This window comes from Adelges cooleyi, unplaced genomic scaffold (genome assembly GCF_023614345.1).
Source record: "Adelges cooleyi isolate 19-005CV unplaced genomic scaffold, UGA_ACOO_1.1 ACOO_flye_CR_arks_rails_tigmint_CR_PRNA_376, whole genome shotgun sequence".
NCBI lineage: Eukaryota > Metazoa > Arthropoda > Insecta > Hemiptera > Adelgidae > Adelges > Adelges cooleyi.
The window spans coordinates 4963224-4988365 of NW_026096053.1; the positions used below are offsets into that span (position 1 = coordinate 4963224).

Genomic DNA, 25142 nt, shown 5'->3' on the forward strand with positions numbered 1-25142 from the left:
ATATATATTTATACTTTGTATAATGATTATTATATTAATACAACGTGATTAGTTTAAAATTAGGAATACTAGATACGATTTCTGCTATCGGATATTTATTTTTAAGGGTAAGAAACTAAAAATAAATACTGTTTGGTTTTTATAATTAACCGAGTTGTGTACAAATGATTTACTGAATTATTGTTGTGTGTAAATACTTTTTAAATAATTATGGTAGAAAATTTGATTATACCTACACAACAATGACTTAGATTTAATATATATTAAATAATTAGTATACAAAGTAAGTTTAAGTGTTTTTAGAATATTTTTTTTTGGTATAATATTGTGTAAATGAGACTTGAGAAATTTTTATTATTTTTGTATTCCAAAAATATCTAGTCTTAGTTAGGTTGTCTTACTCTCATCATCTTAAAAGGTTTATAATAAGATGAGAAACATTTCAAAAGTAGGTATTAATACAGATGTTTTACTCGAGTTAATGTTTAGTATTTAATTTTCGTACGATTTCGTTAACGGTTTCTGCATCGGTCATTCCTGCTTGCTTTGCTCTTTTCTTGGTGTCGTTGATTATGTTTTGGATAAGTTTTTTGTTATCCACTTCGAGGAACTTGGGACTAACTTTCGTTTTGCCTTTTTTATACGGTTTCGACTCTTCGGCAACGAATTTTTTCAATTCTTTATTGCCGGGCAATTGCTTGTACCTGATGGTCATGTCAGGGTGCACTACGATCACTCCTACCGGCTTTTGCTTATTCTTCATATCCGCGACGGGTTCAGAATCTATACTTCTGTTAGCAAACTTCGCCGAAGCACCCGACTGGTTTCCGGACGCTCTACCTAGGATCTCCTGGACGATGGTCATGGCGTTCTTTAGGGCCTTTGCTCGTGGATTTTGTGAGCTCATCATCAGTTTGCTGGAGTTAAGCACTTTTAACGTGTCTACTCCTATGCCGATTTCGTTGATTACCGACAACATCAAACATTCGAAATTATTAACCGCTGTGTCCATCAATCTGGACAGGTCGATCAGTTTCCTCTGAGTGTCGTATTTTTTGTCATGCAAATTCTTCACCCGACCCGAGGGCCGTGCTTCGAGTATCCGCCTTACCGCTTTGTCTATGTTGAACTGTGGCGAAATGATACTCAAAGCAGCCCCCGCCGTTTCCGACACTGGCAATGGGTCGACCGTGATCGAACTTAGCATTTCGTGTGTAGTTCGCGGTCTCACCTTGTAAGTGTTTTTTAGGCCGTTCGTGGTCTCCACGAATTTCTGAGCCAGTAAAACGAGTTTTTCCCTCATTTCGCCGATCGATTGCTCGAAGTTAACGTCGATCGCTTTTCTCGTTCTCTCCACCACCTGGTCCACCTGGCCTCTGAGATCCGATTGTTTAACATCATTATTCGCCTGTTTGATGTCTGACATGACGTTGTTCCGTAGCTTGCTCGACAGCAGTCCAATGGAGAAGACCAACTTTTTAATATCGTACGACGCTATCTTCGTAAGTTCCTCGTACGCCGTGATTTTACACTGTTCTGCGTTACTGTTATAGAGCTAAAAGCGAAAAAAAAATCATTATTATTGCCGGGAAATGGAATCAAAGCAGCTATGGAATGGACCCTGACAGCCAGTGCCGCAACTACCATTATAGAGGCCCTGGTGCAGGCTGATTTTAGAGGCCCCTATTTACTATAATGCTCACCCAAAGTTTTGTAGGGTCCCCAATTATAAAACTAAAGTTAAACCCTATTTAATACTTACTTAATCTTAATAAGAGCTGAACTATAATTGGCAGGTAGCTTCAACTTAAACGCTTGAATACTTTTTTTTTTAATTACCTTTATACTTGTTACATACGTGTATAAATCAGTTTATTACAAAAACAAACAAATCTTGAAACATATTATGATTTAAATATGTGTATAAGTTATAACATGTCAAAAAAAAAATGTATGTAACAATAATTGTAATTCAATTTTGGTTTATTTAAGAAAATTTGTTTTCTTGCTTTTTTAGTAGCAAATATTTGAATTATTTTGTTTATATCCAATTCTTTTGTTCTTCCTCGTTCAATATTTAAAATACTTATGTTTATCAGGCGATCTTGAAACATTGAATTTCTTAAGTAGTTTTTTATGATTTTTAATTTTGAAAACGATCTTTCTGCATTGGCTACAGTAACTGGCAATGTTATAAATATGATACATGCACTAAAAATATCATTGTACATAGAGGCCATATCATTTTCTAAAATACATTGTAAAAGGTGTTTAATACAATGTAAATTTTTTAATGAATCCTTTAATATAGATTTAAGGGATAGAATTTGCCTTGTTATATCAGTACTTAAATCATGTTTGTAAAATATTTGAAAGTCCTAAGATGCTTTTGTGATATCTTCTTCACTAAATGATAATATATTATGCGGTACCAGAAATTCAAATCTTTTAGTAACCTCAAATAATCCTTTAAATAATAATCCTTTGAATCTTTCTTGAAGTTGTAAAATTGCTGTATCTATAACTGGTAAAAAAACCATCACACGAAGATTGTCTTCAGAACTATCGAGTCTTCTATCACCGGCAACATCACCAAAAATCTTTTTTGAATACACACGGCGACGAATAGTTTTTTGGATTGGTATATTCCACTTATTACATTGCTCACTTTCAGAAGCAACTAGCTCTTTATAATGATCCCTTAAACTTATAATAGAAGAAGAAGCCTCCTTTAAAAATGTACATGCATCATGAAGATTTGTATTTGGGCTCTGTAATTTTTTAGATACTAAATGGAAGTTCCTTAATATATTTTCCCAGATTGTTAGTAATAAAATAAACTCAAATGATTCAATTTTTTTTTTTAGTCCAATAGATGTGCAGCAGCTGGGTGCGGGTGCGTAGATAGTATCATAATACAATTAATCTATATATAGTTTTGGAAACTTATCACTCCTGTTATTAGATAATACATGGAAATAAATGGAATAGTTTTTTTTCTTAAATAAGGTGGTTATCTGTGTTTGGTCTCCATTTAATTTTTATATAAATATTTATAGCCTTTATTTATACGACACACGTTTGGCTATCGAGTGGTCATATAATCATAATATCGATAACTACAGAAACAAAATAAAATTTATCAATTTTAAATCCAATGGCCAATGTAGATATTCAAGTGGCATCATTAAAAATACACAATCGAATACTAAAAATTGTTTAAACCTTGTTTTAAGAAATGAATGTTTAGACTTGAATTGTTATATCTTCATAAATATGAGGCCCCTTAAACATAACCCGGAGGCTTGTCTGGCGGTGCGATGCACCGCCTGCACCGGCGGTAGTTGCGGCACTGCTGACAGCAAAAAGACCACGGAGGAGATCTAGAAAGCTATAGACGGAATTAAACAAGAAGAATCCATTCGTGTGAGAGATAGATGGAAGGAAGTTATGCTGGCAGTTATGGCTCTTGAAGCTGTTAAGCTAAAAATAAAGATTGTTCGGACAATTAAAACGACACAATATTCATGGGTGTGGACAAAAACGGGTTTAAGCGAGTATCGCTAAACTCAATATATGGAACGCGTATTCAGATTGAAAAATGTCCCGACCTCGGAGAGAGCCATTGTGTGTACCAATTTCATAGAAAGTAAAGAAATGTTAGGTTAGATGATGAAAGAACAATAAATATCATAGACAAAACAACATCTGTTCACAAAATGGCAGCCTCCTACTAGTAGACATTTTCATAAGCAGCCGACTATAGGCAATAAGCGTTCCATATATTGAGTTCAGTGGTTAGTATTTTATGAAAAACAAGTTATGTAATACTCTCAGGGAAATCCCCACAATCTATTTTGTTAAAGATTAAGCTTCACTTCATTTAAAAAAGCGCAATTTCAATGCGTTCATTAAAATTGTTCGTTTTTGATAATTATTAGTTTTTTTTTTTGAGATCAGATATGAGCATAACACTTAATCTTTTAGCACCAAAAAGCATGCAATAATAGTACTGGGCGATTTATTTAAAACTAACCATTCTATCTTCAATCTTAAAAAATTGTAAGGTAGTTTGCGGTGGACAATTTTATCTAAATTACGACCCCTTATTTACTTCCCCGTAAATCTACAAATCAGATAAATAAAAATTGTATTTATTACCAAATTTGAATCGTCTTTGTCGGCAGTTTTAGGTTCATCTTGGTTGTCGATTTCATCAGCAGTTTTAGGTTCATCTTGGTTGTCGATTTCATCAGCATTTTTAGGTTCATCTTGGTTAACGATTTCATTTTCAGTAGAAACTTTTGGTGTTTTGTCAGTGTCGATCGGAATGATCTCTTCTTTAACAGCTGTTCGTTTTCCCGTTGTTTTGTTAATCAAATAAGTTATTCGACGTTTTCTATATCTCTTCGCTTTAACTTTTTTACCGTCATTTTTATTTGGTTGTTCAAACGGTACTTCCGGTTTTTCTTCATCGGCGTTACTCTCGATTTCAGATTTAGGTGGCATTTCTTCGGCTATATCATTAATAAGTACAAAGTCTGGTGCAATTGTACTGGTCGAAAGGGGTGATTCGAGCTCATTTCGATTGCCATCTCGTGGTTGCTTATCAAACTCGACACTATTATTAGAACCTCCTTCGACCGGACTAAATATTCTGTCTTTATCGCTTAAATCATCTTCAGTCGGAATATGTTCTGACATATTTTCTCCCAAAGGACTGACGACAGTCTCGTTATTCAAATAAGGTGTTTCATTATATTTGCCAGCATTAACTTCATTATTAGGCTGTTCTTCAGATAAAGGAATTTTCGTTATTATTTGTTGGTCTTCATTATTTGGTTCAGCCTGACTTTTCGGTTCTTCATTATATTCGTTACTACTTTCTATAGGGTTGACTATTTTTTGATTATCAAAACTAGGTTTAGCATCATCAACGTTGTTTGTTATTTCAGAACTATTGTTTAATTTATTGTTTGTAAGGTTTTCATTATTGGTTTCGGGTATTTTATTTAGCAAGGGTTCCTTACCATTAATTTCTGGAATCTCATGTATAGGTTCAGTAATTGTATTATACTTCGTATCACCAGGCATGTCTTGACTATCTTGTTCTGGTTTAACTAAATCACCTGATTCTAAACTATTTTTTAACTCGTTGTCGTGTAAACGACTCTGCGCATCATCTACACTTGGCAATTCATATTTATCATGATTGACTTCAGTTGGGTCCCCAGTAATTGTATTGTCCCCAACGTCTGCTCTGTTATTATTGTCCATATCGATTTTATTATTAAGCTGTTCTTCACCTGAAAGATTTTTCAATACATTTTCTTTGTCATCATTATTTTTAATTTTATCTTGACTGCCAGGTTGGTCTCCTTCATATTCTTTGCTACTTACAACCGACTTTGGTAGATTTTCATTTTGCGTAACACTAGGAGTGACATTTTCAACACTGTCCAACACTTCAGTACTACCATTCCCTTCACTCGACTTATGGATTTCTTTATTGATTTTTGGTATACTTTCTCCTAACAGAGCTTCACTGCTATCTCCTTCTAAATTTGACAATACAGGCTCAGCAATTATATTAGCATTCTTATCAGGAATTGCATGTCCCTTATTTAATCCTTCATTATACGGTTCTGTGTGGACTATTTTCTTATTAATTGGATCTTTTTCATCTAAGCTAGGTAGCTTAACTTCAGTACTTATTTGGTCGTCTAGTAAGGTGTTTGGCATAATTTCTTGTACAGGAGTGGGTATGACAGGATTTGCACCATTTAAATTGGGCGTTTCTAAGATATCCGGTCTTGAGCTAGATTTAAATGTATTAGTTTTCACTTGATCAAGGCTTTCTTCGTCATCTCCGTCAAATTCTTCACTACTTAGAACAGGACTCACTATTTTTTTATTTTGCACAACACTAGGAATAGCATTTTCAACACTGTCTAATAATTCTGAATCGTCGTTTTCTTGATCCTTATTCAGACTTTCTTTGTCAATTTTTGGAATAATGTTTTGTGTACTATTTAAATTAGGGTTTTCTTCTTTATCTTGTTCATCATTAACTGTACTCATGCTTGGTTTAAACGCATTGTCAAAAACTTGATCCGTTGCTATTTTATCATGATGTGGGTCCATTTCATTGCGGGGCTGTTCTGCAGTTTCTGGAGAATGCAAAATGCTCTCCGAGCCTTTATTATTTTTCATTTCATCAAGACTATCTCCGTCATCTTTGTCAAATTCTTCACTACTTAGAACAGAGTTTACTATTTTTTTATTTTGCACAACACTAGGAATAGCATTTTCAACACTGTCTAATAATTCTGAATCGTCGTTTTCTTGATCCTTATTCAGACTTTCTTTGTCAATTTTTGGAATAATGTTTTGTGTACTATTTAAATTAGGGTTTTCTTTTTTATCTTGTTCAATATTTTCTGTACTCATGCTTGGCTTAAACGCATTGTCAAAAACTTGATCCGTTGCTATTTTATCATGATGTGGGTCCATTTCATTGCGGGGCTGCTCTGCAGTTTCTGGAGAATGCAAAATGCTCTCTGAGCCTTTATTATTTTTCATTTCATCAAGACTATCTCCGTCGTCTTCGTCAAATTCTTCACTACTTAGAACAGAGTTTACTATTTTTTTATTTTGCACAACACTAGGAATAGCATTTTCAACACTGTCTAATAATTCTGAATCGTCGTTTTCTTGATCCTTATTCAGACTTTCTTTGTCAATTTTTGGAATGATGTTTTGTGTACTATTTAAAGTAGGGTTTTCTTTTTTATCTTGTTCAACATTAACTGTACTCATGCTTGGTTTAAACGCATTGTCAAAAACTTGATCGGTTGCTATTTTATCATGATGTGGGTCCATTTCATTGCGGGGCTGTTCTGCAGTTTCTGGAGAATGCAAAATGCTCTCTGAGCCTTTATTATTTTTCATTTCATCAAGACTATCTCCGTCATCTTCGTCAAATTCTTCACTACTTAGAACAGAGTTTACTATTTTTTTATTTTGCACAACACTAGGAATAGCATTTTCAACACTGTCTAATAATTCTGAATCGTCGTTTTCTTGATCTTTATTCAGACTTTCTTTGTCAATTTTTGGAATAATGTTTTGAGTACTATTTAAATTAGGGTTTTCTTTTTTATCTTGTTCAATATTTTCTGTACTCATGCTTGGCTCAAACGCATTGTCAAAAACTTGATTCGTTGCTATTTTATCATGATGTGGGTCCATTTCATTGCGGGGCTGTTCTGCAGTTTCTGGAAAATGCAAAATGCTCTCTGAACCTTCATCTGGAATATTTTCGACCGACACCGGATTTGACACACTGGCATTTATGAGGATACCATCGTCCTTATTACCAGGAAGAATACCAGAAGATTCATTTATACTATCGTTCTCTTGAGTTTTTTCAGAAATTTTATCTTCATCATCACCCTCTTGTGATCTTGGATAATCTTCTGCAATTTGTTTGTTATTTGTGTTTTCTCCTAAATCAACATCTACTGGTACTTTCGGTTCATTTTTATGTAATATTGCATTAGGTTGCAAATTATCAATTGAACTGTCTTCATCATCAACCTCTTGCGATCTTGGATAATCTTCTGCAATTTGTTTGTTATTTGTATTATCTCCTAAATCAACGTCTACTGGTACTTTCGGTTCATTTTTATGTAATATTGCATTAGGTTGCAAATTATCAATTGAACTGTCTTCATCATCAACCTCTTGCGATCTTGGATAATCTTCTGCAATTTGTTTGTTATTTGTATTATCTCCTAAATCAACGTCTACTGGTACTTTCGGTTCATTTTTATGTAATATTGCATTAGGTTGCAAATTATCAATTGAACTGTCTTCATCATCAACCTCTTGTGATCTTGGATAATCTTCTGCAATTTGTTTGTTATGTGTATTATCTTCTAAATCAACATCTACTGGTACTTTCGGTTCATTTTTATGTGCTATTGCATTAGGTTGCAAATTTTCAATTGAGTCGTCTTCATCATCGACCTCTTGTGATCTTGGATAATCTTCTGCAATTTGTTTGTTATTTGTGTTTTCTCCTAAATCAACATCTACTGGTACTTTCGGTTCATTTTTATGTGCTATTGCATTAGGTTGCAAATTATCAATTGAACTGTCTTCATCATCAACCTCTTGCGATCTTGGATAATCTTCTGCAATTTGTTTGTTATTTGTATTATCTCCTAAATCAACGTCTACTGGTACTTTCGGTTCATTTTTATGTGCTATTGCATTAGGTTGCAAATTATCAATTGAATTGTCTTCATCATCAACCTCTTGCGATCTTGGATAATCTTCTGCAATTTGTTTGTTATTTGTATTATCTCCTAAATCAACGTCTACTGGTACTTTCGGTTCATTTTTATGTGCTATTGCATTAGGTTGCAAATTATCAATTGAATTGTCTTCATCATCAACCTCTTGCGATCTTGGATAATCTTCTGCAATTTGTTTGTTATTTGTGTTTTCTCCTAAATCAACGTCTACTGGTACTTTCGGTTCATTTTTATGTGCTATTGCATTAGGTTGCAAATTTTCAATTGAATTGTCATCATCATCGACCTCTTGTGATCTTGGATAATCTTCTGCAATTTGTTTGTTATTTGTATTATCTCCTAAATCAACGTCTACTGGTACTTTCGGTTCATTTTTATGTGCTATTGCATTAGGTTGCAAATTTTCAATTGAGTCGTCTTCATCATCGACCTCTTGTGATCTTGGATAATCTTCTGCAATTTGTTTGTTATGTGTATTATCTCCTAAATCAACATCTACTGGTACTTTCGGTTCATTTTTATGTGCTATTGCATTAGGTTGCAAATTTTCAATTGAGTCGTCTTCATCATCGACCTCTTGTGATCTTGGATAATCTTCTGCAATTTGTTTGTTATTTGTGTTTTCTCCTAAATCAACATCTACTGGTACTTTCGGTTCATTTTTATGTAATATTGCATTAGGTTGCAAATTATCAATTGAATTGTCTTCATCATCAACCTCTTGCGATCTTGGATAATCTTCTGCAATTTGTTTGTTATTTGTGTTTTCTCCTAAATCAACATCTACTGGTACTTTCGGTTTATTGTTATGTGCTATTGCATTAGGTTGCAAATTTTCAATTGAGTCGTCTTCATCATCACCCTCTTGTGATCTTGGATAATCTTCTGCAATTTGTTTGTTATTTGTGTTTTCTCCTAAATCAACATCTACTGGTACTTTCGGTTCATTTTTATGTGCTATTGCATTAGGTTGCAAATTATCAATTGAATTGTCTTCATCATCGACCTCTTGTGATCTTGGATAATCTTCTGCAATTTGTTTGTTATGTGTATTATCTCCTAAATCAACATCTACTGGTACTTTCGGTTCATTTTTATGTGCTATTGCATTAGGTTGCAAATTATCATTTGAGTTGTGATTTTCGTTTTGATTTCGTACGTTATTGTTGTCATCGTCGAAAATTTTTTCCTGTACCTTATTATGATTTTCCGTTTTTGATATTATATCTTCTTCGTTTTCATCCTCTTTTAGTTTTCTTAAAATATATAAAGCTTTTTGAGCGCTTTCTTTGTTAGCTTCTTTGCTCAAGTCTTTAGTCGCTATAAGACCTTCGTAAATTTTATTCATGGCGTACAACGCAGATTCGTCCATCTCGTTTGTTTCATTAATCAAATTTTGACATACCGATACCATTTTGTAATAAGATGGTTTTTTTTTACCGCTTACTCCATTTTTATTGCTGTTAGTATCGGCTTCAGATAAAACTTGCAATATGTAGTAATTAGGATCGTACTTTTTCCCTAATAAATAACTTACGCGTTGAAGGTTAGGATCGTTTTTGAATTTTGTTTCATATTTATCATCTATAGATTTTACCGTCTCACACGCATTTTCAGCCACATCAATTAATCTATTAGCTAAAACTGAGTTGGTCTTTTTCATGTTGTCTTGATATTTTTTAATGGCATCGTTTTCCGTTACTTTCAATTCATTTTCATCTTTCGCTGCTTGTATCTTATTTTTTGTTGACAATTTTATACTGTTGAGATCAGATATACTTGTTTTCAATGCGTTTACACAATTATTCGATTCTGAACTCACTATTGGTTCAGGCTTTTTAATTAACTCGTCCCATGATAATAACTTTTTCTTTCTTCGCATATGTTTAGGTTTTGCTTTATTATGTACATCATCGTCCATGGTGTCATTCATACTTGATGTATCGTTAGGTGATGGATTAGATGTTGTCGATTCGCTGTTAAATGGTAAATCTAGGTATTCATGCTTTGGCGTAGAATCAGAAGTAAAGTCCTTTGGATTTTCCTGAGATGTTTGTTTTGACATGTGGTTATTTGCTTTGTCTAAAGGCGATAATGATGTGTCATTTGCACTTACTGTATCATTAGGGGTTAAATTAGAGTTTGTTAATTCATTGCTAGTTAATAAATCCTCTGGTTCACTTGTTGGCACAGAATCTGTCGTTAAGCCGTTTGGATTCTCTTGAGGTGTATTTTTTGTCGTATTATTATTTTCTTCGTCTAAAGGCGAAAATTTAATGTCATTTACATTTAATGTACCGATGGGGGATGAATTTGAAATGTTTGATTCATTACTAGTTTCTAAATCCAGTTTTTTGTGCTTAGGTGTAAAGTCTGCAATTAAGTCCTTTGGATTTTCCTGAGATGTTTGTTTTGAAATGATATCATTTTGTTTATCTAAAGGCGAAATTGTAGAACCATTATCACTTAAAGTATCGTTAGGTGATGCATTAGAAATGATCGATTCGTTGCTAGTTAGTAAATTCACTGGTTCACTTGTTGGCACAGAATCTATCGTTAAGTTGTTTGGATTCTCTTGAGGTGTATTTTTTGTCATATTATTTTTTTCTTCGTCTAAAGGAGAAAATTTAGTGTCATTTACATTTGATGTATCGTTGGGGGATGAATTAGAAATTGTTGATTCATTACTAGTTTGTAAATCCAGATTTTCTTTCTTAGGTTCATGCCTGGGTGTAGAATCTGCAGCGATATCGCTTAGACTCTTCTGATTTTGTATTTCATTTTTAGGTATACTTTTATTTTCCTTGTTAATATTGTTTTCTTCGTTTGAATCATCAGCTTGCGTAGATGTATCATCATCAGCCGTTGGTTCATCGTCAAATATCTCATTAGAATCATGAGTTATTTGTGTTTTAAAGATGAATTTTAATGCCTTAGCCAATTCGATTGCATTCTGAACTGCAGCCAACTCATTTTCATCGATTTTAGACAGGGCATCTTCTTTAAATTCTTTAACTTTTCTTTTAATAGATTTAATTGAACTAATACCTTTAAAAAAAACATCCATCGTTTCAAACGCAATATTGTTAACATTTTTTGTCCATTTATCTAATGCATTATATAAGGATGAAAACTCGGCTCTTGCTTTTGTTCTTTTTTTTTTTAAATCATCCATTAGCTGTTGGTCATCTAATGATACACTAAGAATTTTATTACTCAATTTTTCATAATCATGTCGGTTACCGAACATTCGTGCAGCTGATCCGGGCAATGATTTAGTATTGTCCACAGGAGTACTTTTCATCTCATTTAATTTATCAAAAGTGTTTTGGGAATCAATCTCAATGCCCCACAAGCCATTTTTGTATTTATCTTTAAAGTGTCCAGCCAGTTTATACACATTTCTCTGGACATCGTTCAAATTCGTAGTGGATGATACCACTTGTTTTTTAAAACCAACAGCCAAATTTTTTACTTCGGCTGTGTCTTTAATTACTGCTAACTTTTCTGTAGTTTGATTTTTTATATTATCTAACTCATCATAGAACCGGTTAATACTCGTTCCACAGTTTTTCGCAGTTCTCGCTAAACCTGGTTGTTCCGTGGAATTTACTAAAACACTCCACTGCTTTTCTACATCTTTAGGATTAATTTTAAAAGAAAAAACTTCATTCTGAAATCAAAACAAACCAGAATTCAGACACTCTAGCAAAATAAGACTAATCGACATGTATTACCCTTCTAAATATTCCAGTAATTGAATAACGGATTGTGGATGCTTTAGATGGTAGTAAAATATTAAGAAATATTAATATTCTATTTGTAATTGTACATAAATATGGTAATAACACTTCGATTGTAAGCAAACGAAAACAAATTAAGACCAACTAATTCACAAATAAAATAAAAAATTATAAGGTAATGAAAGATATCGACATTAAAATAAATTTAAAGTAATACTCCTCAATCAAATAATTTATTGATTACAGAAAAAATTAATTTATTGTCAATGATTTACCCTCTTTTTTTATTATACTTATTAAACCCATTTATTAGACTTAAACTTTGTTTTACGTCAACCTCATATTTGCATCCAAGCGGATAATCACTCACTAAAAAATGTACACTACTTTTAAATTAGGAACTAGGTACTGATATACTGTTGCTAATAACCCACCCAATAACAAATCTATTTGACTGTATGCCGAATTAATCAGCACATGATGTTACAAATGAGTTATTTTAAAGTAGCATATTGTATAGTATTCATGTATAATAAAAATAATTTAGACTTAAAAACTTACTTGATGCAAACAAATAAGACTACATGATATTAGTAAACACTTAAATACTTTTAGAAAACGCCACATTTTCAAAAAACAAAAAAACAAGTTTGAATAATTTTCACATTTGTGCAACTAATATTTAAGGTGTTGGTATATTTATAACTTACTTACTTTCCAAATATTATTCGGATACCATAAAATGAACAATTGACAATGTTATTGGCATGTATTATTATTATAATTTTGTGTAATAATTAGTCGATGCAATTAAACAAAGACAATTGAACTTAAAACACTTGTTCGTACCAGTCGTATAGCTTTGCCGTAGATAATTATTAACACCTTGCACGGTAAAATTAACCAAATTCCAAACGGTTTTTAGAAATATGCATTTACCTATGGGCCTCCTATTATCTAATTTATTAAACGGTTAACTAATGATTCTACTGTCTGAACAATTAATTCATTAGCTATACATATGTATGTTATGCTGCAATCATTACTAGTTTCTAGTCTAGAATGTAAACTAAATGTATCGACTACAAAAAATAATAATGCGGATGATTTAAAAGTGTCTATAATATTCATACTTATTGTTATTTAGTACTACCATAATAAATTATATAGTATTAATCTACAATAGGCTAATAAAGAAAACAGTAAAACTAATAATATAACGCCGATTAGTATAGCCGTGAGCTGTTTTTCAACAAACTTTCAAATGGATACTAGACTTTTATCATCGACAAAAGTTTATATGAATTTTATGGAGGCCACGGGATGTTGACATTTATTGACACTAATAGACAAGTATACTGTTGGATTAATATATTTTATTCACTCGATTTTAATTTGGAATACCGCGTAGTTTGTTATTAGAGAAGTTTTAAAAGAGACTTGCATCTCACTTTGATCTCGTGCAGTACATTAGTCAAGTGACGGCAAAATCTATATTTAAAATTTGTAAAATTACACAAAGGAAATACAGTCAAAGGATAGAAAATGAAAAGTGAAAATAGAGTAATATGTACATTAAACGTAGTAACATTTTATAAACGTACAAAAATAACAAAATAATATAAATACCCTAAAAAAAAAAAAGTGTACACAAACATCGGTGCTAAAAGTATAGTTCAAACTTCAATGAGGTTTTACTTAGAGATATATTATATTTTATAATATGAAGTACAGGTGTTTATAACCGTTATTTAGAATCAGAGGCGTACACACCTCCGGGAAGGGGTGATATGGGGTTTATATATTAATACCATAATTTTATAGTAAAATGAATAACTGATATATATACAATACGGAACGACTTTGGAAATACGATTATTTTTTATTATCGTCGACGACCATTATTCTTTATTTGATTTTTTCAGTTGTAAAATTAACTCAACTCCTTCCAGAAGCTACCTAAAAATGATTGCGCCTAATCAAAAACTAAATTATATACATTTAGGCTCAGACCAATGCTTGCCCCCCCCCCCCCATCTTGCTACAGTCTTAACCTTATCTCCTGCCCAGTAAGGATTGTATATGTACACCTATAATGAAAACGAAATTAACGAAATTAAAGTGCGAATTGGTCTGTTGAACCGCCTGTGTTTACAGTTTAGTGGTTTTGTCTTTGAGCACCGGATCCGAAGACAAACTGAATCCGTTGTTGTGCGTCATGCGCAAGTACGGCTGACACAGCGGATTTTGGAACCTGCCTGCGGCGGCATTAGTGGCGTCGGTGTGTGCATAAGCCACGGGAGCGTCGTAAAATGCAGGATTGTACACTGTAGTGACATTGGACTGTTTGCGCCTAGCTACTCTGACCGTGGATATTAGACTGGTTGAGATGGTCCTGAGTGGCATTGCACTTGGTACCCTTTCCAGCGTGTTGGGAGTCAACGACAATTCGGACATGGATCTGTAAACACCAGTGGTCTGCACGTCCTTCACCATAGATAGGTCCCGACGTTCCCGCCTCCTTTCTTTGCTGATCTTCCGGATGTCATCAAGCACCGGTCCTTGTTTGTCTTCCGGCAGGATCGAACACATCTCCTGCAAAATCTTCCATTCGCAAATCATTCAGACGTACTACTACTATTCTATTACATTAATAGCTATAAACTATGTAGGCCCAAAGTGCAATGATATCTAATAATTATTTTTGGCTCACCGTATAGCAACTCATTTTTGGTCATATACCTGTGTCCAGTGCTAACAGTAATGTATGATTTTAATGGAATCTGACGAATCTACAAATTATTTATAAGAATAGTTGTGTTTAAACTCACTGTATATTTTTGTAACGTAATCAAAGCGTTGACTATGTTCCCCAAAACGCGATGGTTGCTTCTACACCTGTTACTGATGATGGTCATGGTCATTGGACTCTGACATTGCAAACGGCTGTAAAGGGCGGTAGCGCTCTTGGGAGCGTTCTTCTTCTCTCCGTTTAACATACTGTCAACGTCCAAAAATGACATTCCTATTGTAGGACAAAAAGTTTAATCATAACTATCGTTACCGTCCAGTAAAAATGCATTTAATTTTTGAACTTCAAAAAAACATAATCGTTCTCGTTAAAAATTTCAATTGTGACTTCATTGTATCGAAGCAAATCAAACCGATTTAATAATATGCTAATGCTTTTACCTCTAACCGTTTTGAATTTATTTGAAACGGTGTCCGCTCGAGCGGAATAATGTCTGTCGGCCGCCCTGCCCAAACTGCGGGACGCGAACGTTTCCTGTTCTGGTTCTGGAAGTGATATGCTAAAACGTTTTACGTTTCCTCGTTCAGGAGCACAGATAATATCCACGTCGTCCTGAAACTCCATTACGGCCAGTAGCAACTTATCAGCCCAGGACCAACCTTGAAACAGTATTAACGGTTTCTGTTATCCAATTATGGTAAATTGAGGACAAAAATCGAAATAAGCGATTTTTAATACAATTTTCTCAAAGAAAAATTATAATTTACCAAAATTAATTAACGTATGGGGATATTGTTGGAGAATTCTTATCTAAATTTAAACATTAAATCCAAATCAACGCTATTTGGATTATGTTAAGGTGATATTAGTGTCATTAAAGTAAATTAATCTTACATTCATCTTATAAAAGTTAATCAATTATTGTAGAAACCTTAAAATAACAGGGAAATAAAACAAGACGAAAATTTGATGTTTATAAATTAGAACGCAGATTTTTAGATGTTTTAGGAGTACCATTATTGTAAAGTAAGAGTAAAAGTAAACCTTTTTGTATGGCGTCCAGCAAAGCTTCAGTAGGCTGTATGGCATTCTGACAGAGCAGTCGGGCAAATGTCCCTAAGGATTGTAGCTCGTCTCTGTCCCATCGACGCAGCCATTCGTCTAGATGCCAGCAAGTTTTGCGAGATACATCGTGTAACTGACGTAGGAATGGTTGCAGAGCCGGTCCAAGACGTCGGTCGGATGTTGCGGTAGAGTGCAACCGATCTAATACGAAGCCGACTAGTTCTATGTCGCCGTTGATTGCGGTATTCGTGGCACTGGCATACACGTTGCATAACAATTGCCGAGCAGCTTCCCGTCGGACATCCATAGCTTGACGTTTGGCCGGATCTCGTACCTTACGTCGCCGTGCCAGTCCTTTCCCTCTAGCGTTCTCGAAACAGGAATTTTTTTTGTGGTTAGTAGTGGCCTTAACTCCGCCACGGGCTCCAGCCGCCGTCATAGCCTGTTCTACCACAACTGACACTAGGTAGGCAGCGTCTAAGCTGATTTCTTCACGACTACCACCGCCGCAATGAGGTAATTTGTCTTCGATAAAACACCACGCTGTCGAATCTCTTCCCTAATAATAAATAGTTGATGAGTATAACAAAAAAATAGTACCCTCGAATAAATGCCACCTGAAAACTAGGTACGTTATTCGTTGCCATCAAGATTAGAATTAAAATTAGGATAAGGATTAGCGACGTGATTTGGATTTGAATAGAAAAAAATGAAATGATAATGAGTAGGTAATGAGTTGTTTCAATTCTCAATCTTACTGGATTTCAAATTTCAACAGATGGAAGTACTCTTTTAAATGATAATAATAATTTAGACTTAAGAATAAACAAAAACATCCGAATATACGTACGTATTGTCTTGTAGCTAACATTCCTTTAAAAACTTCGCTAACATATTCCACTTGTTTCTTCGTGTATACGACCCTCCGTGATCTAGGATTTATGGTCTCCAGCACCCTGTGCCATTTTTGTAACATTACCGACTCCAAGTTCATCCAGTAGCCCTGATCGGGATTCTCGAACGCCTGTCCGGTGACTATGGAATCGCTTCCCATAGACTTTTCGAAAAGCCCGTACAAGTATGCCTCGACAATTTCTACGTCATTCTGGTAATCGTCTTCCGAAACCATAGTGCGACCTGCCCGAGGTGCGTTCAGCATGACGTTTGCGTAAGGAAAAAAGTATGAACGGTGGTGTTGGCTCCTCAATGCGGCCACCAGAGCGTCGAGAATTGACAGCACGTGGCCGGCCACGCAACCGTGATCCCATTCCTCGACGGCGCCACACGCCTCCAACCGGAACCACAGCAACGTCTTAAGTATGTATCCGCTGACCACGCACATGCCGTTGTCGCCGTGGCGCAGTTTGGGAATTTTCGTGCGCAGGAAATGGTGTATGTTGCTGATGACGCTGCGCTCGGAGTAGTGGGTCTGGTACAAGCACTCAGCCGCCGGGAAACGGATCTGCCAAGTGGCTTGTCGGTCGTAACAGCGAACGGTCTGGTGCGGAGACACGGGTATTACGTAGTATCCCTATAGAACAATCGATGAGAAAACAAGACAACAATCGGCTTAATCGATACGCGTTTAAAATCTGATTATGCAAATCAACGTTAAATAAATCTATAATACGGTATACCATAGAACACGCTCTTTGATGGAGAAGAATATCCGGGTGTGTAATCGGTATCCTGGACAATAAATCAGTGTATTTGGGTAAACCCTCAAACTCGATGGCTGGCAAAAGGACAACGGCTACTTCGCCGGGTAACTTTGGACCTGATATCCGTAGCTTCACGCATTGGGCGTCTTCGACGACGGCTATACGCAGCTCTTTGGGATCAGGAAACTGACATGGTCCGCAACTACCTGTGTGATAAAATATATATTTATATATAGTCAAAAATATTGACCAACGTTTTTGCACGGATAACACAAATTTACCAGGTCCAAAAAACATGTGTTCGTCCGCTGGAATTTTGAGGATTTCGTGTAACACTCCGGCGTCAACCACTTTGCCTGGACATCCGCACAGGTAGCTCTCGTCCACGTCTTCGGGCGAACCGACAATATCGTTTTTGGACGCAGACATAGCGAGCAGCTCGATAAAACGCATTTTTAATTTGTCCCTATAATATTTCAAAGAATGAAATAATGCGGTGACTCTATAAATTCTTGTTATCATATTTCCAAACGACTATCTAGCCTACTCTGGTTGAAGATAGGAACTCTTATTGTACTAAAAACCCTAGGTACATACATGCGTATGTTACTGTAAATAAATGTTGCAGTAAGAATGAATTTTCGTGAAAAAAACGTCAATAGCTTCCGTCTTGATTTATGGGTTAATTTAAAACATTATAAATCCTCGGTGGAGTTTGAAATAGGAATTTTCCATTAACGTCAAACACGCAATGATCAATACGTTGGTATTGACCGCTGTAAGAACTGGCACATTCTATATTATAGAAAGACGACTACAAAGCACTGAGCGATGGAAGTACCCTATACATTTTCCGTACACTATAATAGAGAAACGAGTAATATTTATATAACCGAGTGATATGTAAGGGACATTTTGATTATTGGAAACATTGTGCATTTGGTCAAACAAACTCTATCAACACTGATGAGCTATGACACTTATAGGATCCTGTTCAAAATTTGCTATTTGGTAGTACCATACAACGAATCAATAAATAATAAATTTAAATTTAACGATTGTTTGAAAGGCTAGTGACTACTGCTATTAATAAATGATCAATTGGTTAAACCTTCCATACTGTTCAATAGGTATTGCCCGTGCATTAAAGCGGTAGATCGAACTGAATAATTCCGTTACATTATGCACAAAGTGATGACTGCCATCTAACAAAAAAAAAAGGTCTAACCGGGTTCTCTCGGGGATGTGATTTCAATGTGACGTCAATGTATTGTGGAAAATGGGGTTCACTTTTATTTTTTTTTTCGACCGTTCGGTTAGAACAGCAAACTGATATTATTCGATATCACTTAGTCAGAGAACGCATGCATAAACAATGAGCAACCCGCACCACACGAGCCAAAATAACATACAACATGGCGTTTGACCGTCATTCTGAATTACACCGTTAAAGCAACGTTGTTTTTTTATTTTGTTTGTTTTATATCAGTCTCCTTTTATATTCGAACAACAGCATCACCAATGTTTTATGTACATTATTTTTGTTATTAATGTATTTGCTAACAAACATAATATTATTTCATTATTATTGTACTATTACCGTCTTAAGTATCCGTCGTCATCGGTTAAATCATTCCACTGTTCCGGATCGTTAGTGACTAATCTGATTTTGGCGAAACCTTGTGGAGTGCTATCTTCTTCCGTAACGCATCTGACTGAATGCTCCAAGTCGTCGTCGTCGTACAATTTCCGTTCGGATAGCGCATCGAGTCGAATGTAATAGGTAAAACTTTTTGACAGCTGAAATGCCCATAGTTTAGTTCAATAAGTATATACTATTATGACTAATATATCAACGATTAACTTGAATGATATATTATTAGTAATAATAAAGCTTATTCTAATAAGTTAATAATTATTAATTTTCTTTTAATATTAAAATATGTTACTCGAGTCAACCCGAGTTAAGCGAAGAGCCATTGTCACACTAGACAAGCTTTATACTATGTAAAAAGACGACAATCTCAGAAAATAAAAGAAAAAGTTATGAAAGTTTTATAAAAAAAATTAACAAATAACCTCATGGAAAATTAAACATTTTTAAAGTCCATTTTCACCAAAAGTTACAAAAAGTGAACATCACCGAAGCTATAGAAAAGTTTTTATTTTAATTGTTTTATTTGACACAAAACAGATAAGTAATATATATATTTTTTTAATTGTTTGATAAAATTATAAAGTCATTCATAAAAAAAGATCGAAATCAGTTTTTATTATTCTTGTCATCGACAAATAATACAAAATTATCTATTTAACGTAAGACATTTATTTTTTTGAAAAAGAGTTTTAAATTAATTAAATTTGTCATTTTTTTACCATCGTTGTCAACTAAGTATTATAATCTTCCACAATATAATATAAATAATTGTATGTTAAAGTTACTATTTCTTTTGGTTTGCCAAATAGATAAAATATTTTTAAATATTTAAAAGTACGTAGTTTATAAAATTATTATGAATAATTCATACATATTCAAACAAAAACAACTCTTAACTGTAATAAATCATATTTCACGACAATTGTTTAACATTTGTATTATTAATAATATATTATTATTATAAGGCTATCGCATCGGTCAGACTCTCACTTGTGCGTTAGACGAAATGGGTTCTGCTGTGACCAGAAATTTACTAGCAAATCGTTTATCCAACAAACCAATGCCGCACATCAAACGTTGCACGATCTTGTTGACGGTAGCTTTGGTATCTTGCGAAGTACCGGACGTGGGAAGATCATCTACATATTTTTACAATAATAGTAAATTATTAAAAACAGATTTAATTATACACACGGATAAAATATCGTATCTTTTAACATTAGGTACTATATACACACACACGTCGTCTTGTATTTAAATTATACCTACTTTATGATACAAATATAGACAATAATTATGTATAATTATAGTGACACATAAAAAAAAGCAATATTATGTTGCAACCCACTCGGCGGAAAACATTTTGACAATTAATAAAAACTATTGCCATAGTATTTCGTTACGTTTTTACTTTTATTATTGTCGTTATTTTGTATTTCCTATAACTAGTATTTATATGTATAGCTATTTTTAATTATGCAAACATGTAGCCTGCAGGAATTATTATATATTATATTTTTTTCTTCTAAAAAACTTAACAATATTATCTTACCTTATTATCTTATTAATATTAATTATATAATAATGGGAGGACCTATATACTGAGTAGTATTGGTCATGTTAAAGTCTTAAATAGGATTGTTGAAAGTGTAGGTTAAGATTTATTGTAAGATAAGTTTCAATAATTGATAGTAAATTGTTAAGGCTAACGACTAAGTGCAGAAAAAATACAAGTTCCTAGTCATTGATAAGACAATGACAGTAAATTTAGTTTTAAAAATCAAATAAAAACGCATAATAATAAATTATACAGATTAGAATTTAAGGTATTGCGTTAACCATGTTTTAATAATATTTATTGGTTTTCACTATCTGCAGATTTCACTTGAAATCCCACGTAGCACACAAAATATATTTTATACTTCTGAAATCTAGTAAAAATGTTATATAAATGTTTTTAACTGCTTATGGACGAAATTATATATATATATATATATATTTTCACAATTTTTTTAAATATTAATTAGGTATATTTAATAATATGATTATAATTGTATATGCTATGTGAGTCGATGTCTGACTGACTCGACTAAACTTCAAATGTTTTGGACGATAATAATATTATAATATAGCGGTAATTCGATGTTTTTTATTTATATTTTTTTTCTTTCAGATAATGTTTATACTTAGTGATTTAACCAAATTAAATTTAAAATCACTCGACTACAGTAACTTCATTTTATATTTCTAATGATTGAGTTTGAGTGCAGTATTGTACATAACTGTTAAACAAAATCAATTTATACTTGGCGAATAAATGTTCGGACTTCAACTCTGGCATATCCGGACAAGGTAAATAACATCAAGGACCTTTGAAACCAGAAAATGTCAACTACATTACACCACCATCAGTGTTCACACCCCGAACACAAATGTGTCGCGTGATCGGGTAAGCACGTTTGCCTGTGCGAGGTGAATAGACTTTGTCGATTTCAACGTCATTATCATTATTACTCAGAAGGGTGGAAACCTTCGAGTGCACTAAGTTAGTAGGCATTAAGTTTCTCCGAGTTTGGCTTAACTAGTAGACACACACAAGAGGTTTATCCGTAGACCATTTTTGTTGTGTTATCGTCCACCGAAGTACAGTCCAAGTCTCGTGCGTTTATTTATGTTTCTAAAAATATGTTACAAGTCATTTCTGAAATTTTCTATCGTGGCACATGAAAAAAGCTGTCCATTTTATGTTTTCTTTTAGAATTTTTATCTGTTGAGTAAAACAAGTCTAAGCATTTCAATCGTTGATATTCTTAAATACTTTTATAAACACACCAATAATGTATTTCTTACCAGACTTAACTATCGAAGATACAAAGACAAAATATAGTAATGAAATTCTCTGATGCAAACTTACCCATTTTTTTAATTAACTTTTAAAAGGTTTTGCTATTATTTCCCAATGTTTGAAACGGCTGATTTCCCACATTAATCGTTAGTAAAATAAAATAATTATATAGGATTTGTTCTCGGTCTACAAGTTATAAGCATATCATATGACAATAATAATTAGTTTTCATTATAGAATCTAATACAGAAAAAACCTGTTTACATTGAAGCTAGTTATACACTATATATAAAACCAAATCGTGAATTATTTAATAAAAAATTCCAATGAAATAATTAAAGTAAAAGATAAAGTTTTTTAAGTTTTAGAAAAATACATATTTATCTTATCGAAAGAACTATAACTTTTCCTTTGTAACTTAATAAAACATAAACAAGTAAATAAGCAGATAAACAATGGACATCTATGAGATATACAAAGTATGTATTTAATCTATGGATAAACTCTCTATCATTAATTTTGTTCATATAACATATTATGCGCTTAGGCTGTCTAATTCACCAAAAACGTGCATCTCCCGAGAGGTTAGGTTATGGTATAAAAACAGGGGTTGACTGTGTTGTAAAAGTTTATAATAAATATTAAATAATAGTGATGATTTAATATTTAACATTGGTAAATATTAAATAGCAATATTTGCTCTTTGCTCTGTTATTGTACGAGTATAATAACATTTTGGCTCTATGTCAAGTTTCATAAAAAAAATAGTCCATACAGATTTGATTAGAAACGTTTTTAGTTAAAAAATTAGTTCCATATAAAAGAATACTACTGTGACAGATATTAGAATATAAACGTATAACTTACAATTAACGCTTGCTGTCGTTAATACAAAAGTTTAAATATTAATAAAATAAAAAATACAACTAACAAGCCGCGATAATATCGTTATCGATTATGCTTTTAAAAAAAGCAAATACAAGAGCAGTGACTAGTTTCTTGATAATATAAGAGGATAAACGAAAATGGGAGTGAATGTCAGAAATAATTATTATTATGTTGGTCATCGAATATTGTTTTTGATGACTAACAAACATTGATATGTGCATTTTAGATTATAAACAATGAGTAAACATTTAAAAAAGACAAATTCCTTCCTCAGATAGGTGTTTTTTTTTTTAAACAAAATTATTTTATACAGTGTATTATTAGTATTTTACTAGGGACGTGCAATTGTTCAAGTTTTAAATAATTTATCAACGAATTGAATTGAATAATTCAATTAAAATTACGCTTATTATTAAAAAAACTAATTATTCAAAACCGTTCATGAAAAAATGTTATCACAAATTTTGAGTGATCCGCTATACTACGTCTCGTAACACAACCAAACCTGCCCTCGGCCAACAGTCCCTTTGCTCAATTCCATCTTTACTCCAAAAGACACGAGCGCAGGACCCCGAATAATAAACAATTTATATAATTACGTTTTTTTCGTAGTGGTTTTCTTAAAGGGCCCCCAAATTCAAAAAAGTGCACGTTACAGTAGTAGTAGAGTTATCATAAGTGCGTTCACCGGAATTTTCGTATCCGCTGAGAAAATTGTTGTTGAGCCTTTGGATCTGGCCGGCGTTGAAACGCAGCTCCGTCGACGGTAAGTATAACTCTTTGTTCAGACGACAACCGGTGCTGGACCCGCAGCCCATATTCACACATACACATGCACAGACTCACAATTATTATTCACAAACGCGGTTTTACACAAAACCCGCCAAAGCGTCGACTGACCGATCCGTGCGACAACAGGTCCGCCTCCACCACCGGTTGCTGCTGCTGCTGTTGCTGCCGATGCGGAAGAACACTTCCGGCGACCATGTGACGGCGATGAATCGTAGGTGTAGCCGGCATAGGAGTTCCGGTATGTTGAGTTTATATTTGATTAGTTTTTTGTAAAATATTTTCTGTTTTTTTTTTTTACGCAGAGTACCTGTCCCGTCACCGACGACCGAGCACACGCAACAACACACACTAACATCGCATCGCTGTAATTTGATACGTCGGAATAATTATTATTATAGTAATCAAACTATATTTTATTTTTTACTGCGGTTAAAAAATAGCCAACAACTACTGTGATATTGACTCGGACTGATTACTGTATAGTACCTACACGGCTGGAACGTTGTGTCCCCCATAGACGTTTGTTGCAAAATCCGTCGGCGTAGGTATATAATAATAATATTATGCCCTTTTTCGAAACTCGTTTGGGTGACGATAAAAGGATAACCTGCGAACCGGTTATTATCGTAACCCAAGTGCAATAATTATAATAACGATACTATCAGATATCTGGACTTGGCCCTCGAAGCGTTTGCAAACGAGCTAATACATATATACAATACAATACGATACATATATATATATATATTAATATATTTCTTTTTAAGACTATTCGCGGACGCTCATACTTGGCGGCAATAGATATTTACATATTATTATGCTACATACTGATAACAGATTAATATTAAAAATCCAGCGACCAAAGAGGGCTAGTTGTAGCTTACGAATTCCTTTGGGACTTTACCTCCAACCTCCTTCCCTTTGTCACTCCAAAATGAACTGTGCCGTTGCAGACAACTAAAACAGTTTCTTAAACCAATCACACCGGTATCGATGAGAAAATCTTAAAAGCTCATTGCATTGAAATTATTGATAAAAAGTAAGTGTAAGTTTGATATAGTCGAATTAGGTGCACGCTAAATCTATACCTTTCATGCAATTTTCCAACGGTAAGTCTAAAAACTGCGATCCAGGCAAATATTCTAATATCTATTTACCTTTTTAAATATTTTCAAGTGATGTATGAACTTTTTAACAAGTTAAATATGGTAACGTACCTAGTTTGATACATTTTTATATTGAGATTGATTTACTAAGATTATCAACTTTTAGATAACTGGATAAGGATAATTGTTTTTATAATTTTTAGCGTTTCAACCTTAGGCGGAATGAACAGTTTATTTTTAACTACACCCATTACTTGACCGCACTACTCTTTCGATCTAAGCTTTAAACGCTGATTATTCAAAACATTTTTG

General features: G+C 33.7%; 2 protein-coding genes across 52 annotated transcripts; both read right to left on the reverse strand.

Annotated features, from left to right (window-relative positions):
* Nucleotides 1-43: 43 nt before the first annotated feature.
* Nucleotides 44-12748, reverse strand: LOC126841007 (protein PFC0760c-like). 50 transcript variants are annotated; one of them, XM_050577149.1, is made up of 7 exons: nucleotides 12626-12748; nucleotides 10902-11994; nucleotides 9435-10547; nucleotides 8283-9146; nucleotides 7888-8138; nucleotides 4162-7455; nucleotides 44-1555 (listed from the first exon to the last, which is right to left on the reverse strand). In XM_050577149.1, exons 1-7 carry the CDS (start codon nucleotides 12689-12691, stop codon nucleotides 479-481), a joined length of 7758 nt encoding a protein of 2585 aa, XP_050433106.1. In that variant the 5' UTR covers nucleotides 12692-12748; the 3' UTR covers nucleotides 44-478. The 50 variants fall into 50 exon arrangements, with proteins under 50 accessions (XP_050433106.1, XP_050433118.1, XP_050433134.1 ...); XM_050577161.1 differs by having other exon boundaries at nucleotides 8283-8607; nucleotides 9040-9146; nucleotides 9435-11994; XM_050577177.1 differs by adding an exon at nucleotides 8176-8282 and having other exon boundaries at nucleotides 7888-8031; nucleotides 9003-9146; nucleotides 9435-11994.
* An 887-nt stretch (nucleotides 12749-13635) lies between these two features.
* LOC126840459 (uncharacterized) lies at nucleotides 13636-24173 on the reverse strand. Of its 2 annotated transcripts, none has more exons than XM_050576210.1 (10): nucleotides 23621-24173; nucleotides 20190-20338; nucleotides 19143-19342; nucleotides 17824-18008; nucleotides 17519-17748; nucleotides 16732-17412; nucleotides 15861-16440; nucleotides 15257-15475; nucleotides 14896-15089; nucleotides 13636-14659 (listed from the first exon to the last, which is right to left on the reverse strand). In XM_050576210.1, exons 1-10 carry the CDS (start codon nucleotides 23748-23750, stop codon nucleotides 14216-14218), a joined length of 3012 nt encoding a protein of 1003 aa, XP_050432167.1. In that variant the 5' UTR covers nucleotides 23751-24173; the 3' UTR covers nucleotides 13636-14215. The 2 variants fall into 2 exon arrangements, with proteins under 2 accessions (XP_050432167.1, XP_050432166.1); XM_050576209.1 differs by having other exon boundaries at nucleotides 13636-14668.
* Nucleotides 24174-25142: the final 969 nt, after the last annotated feature.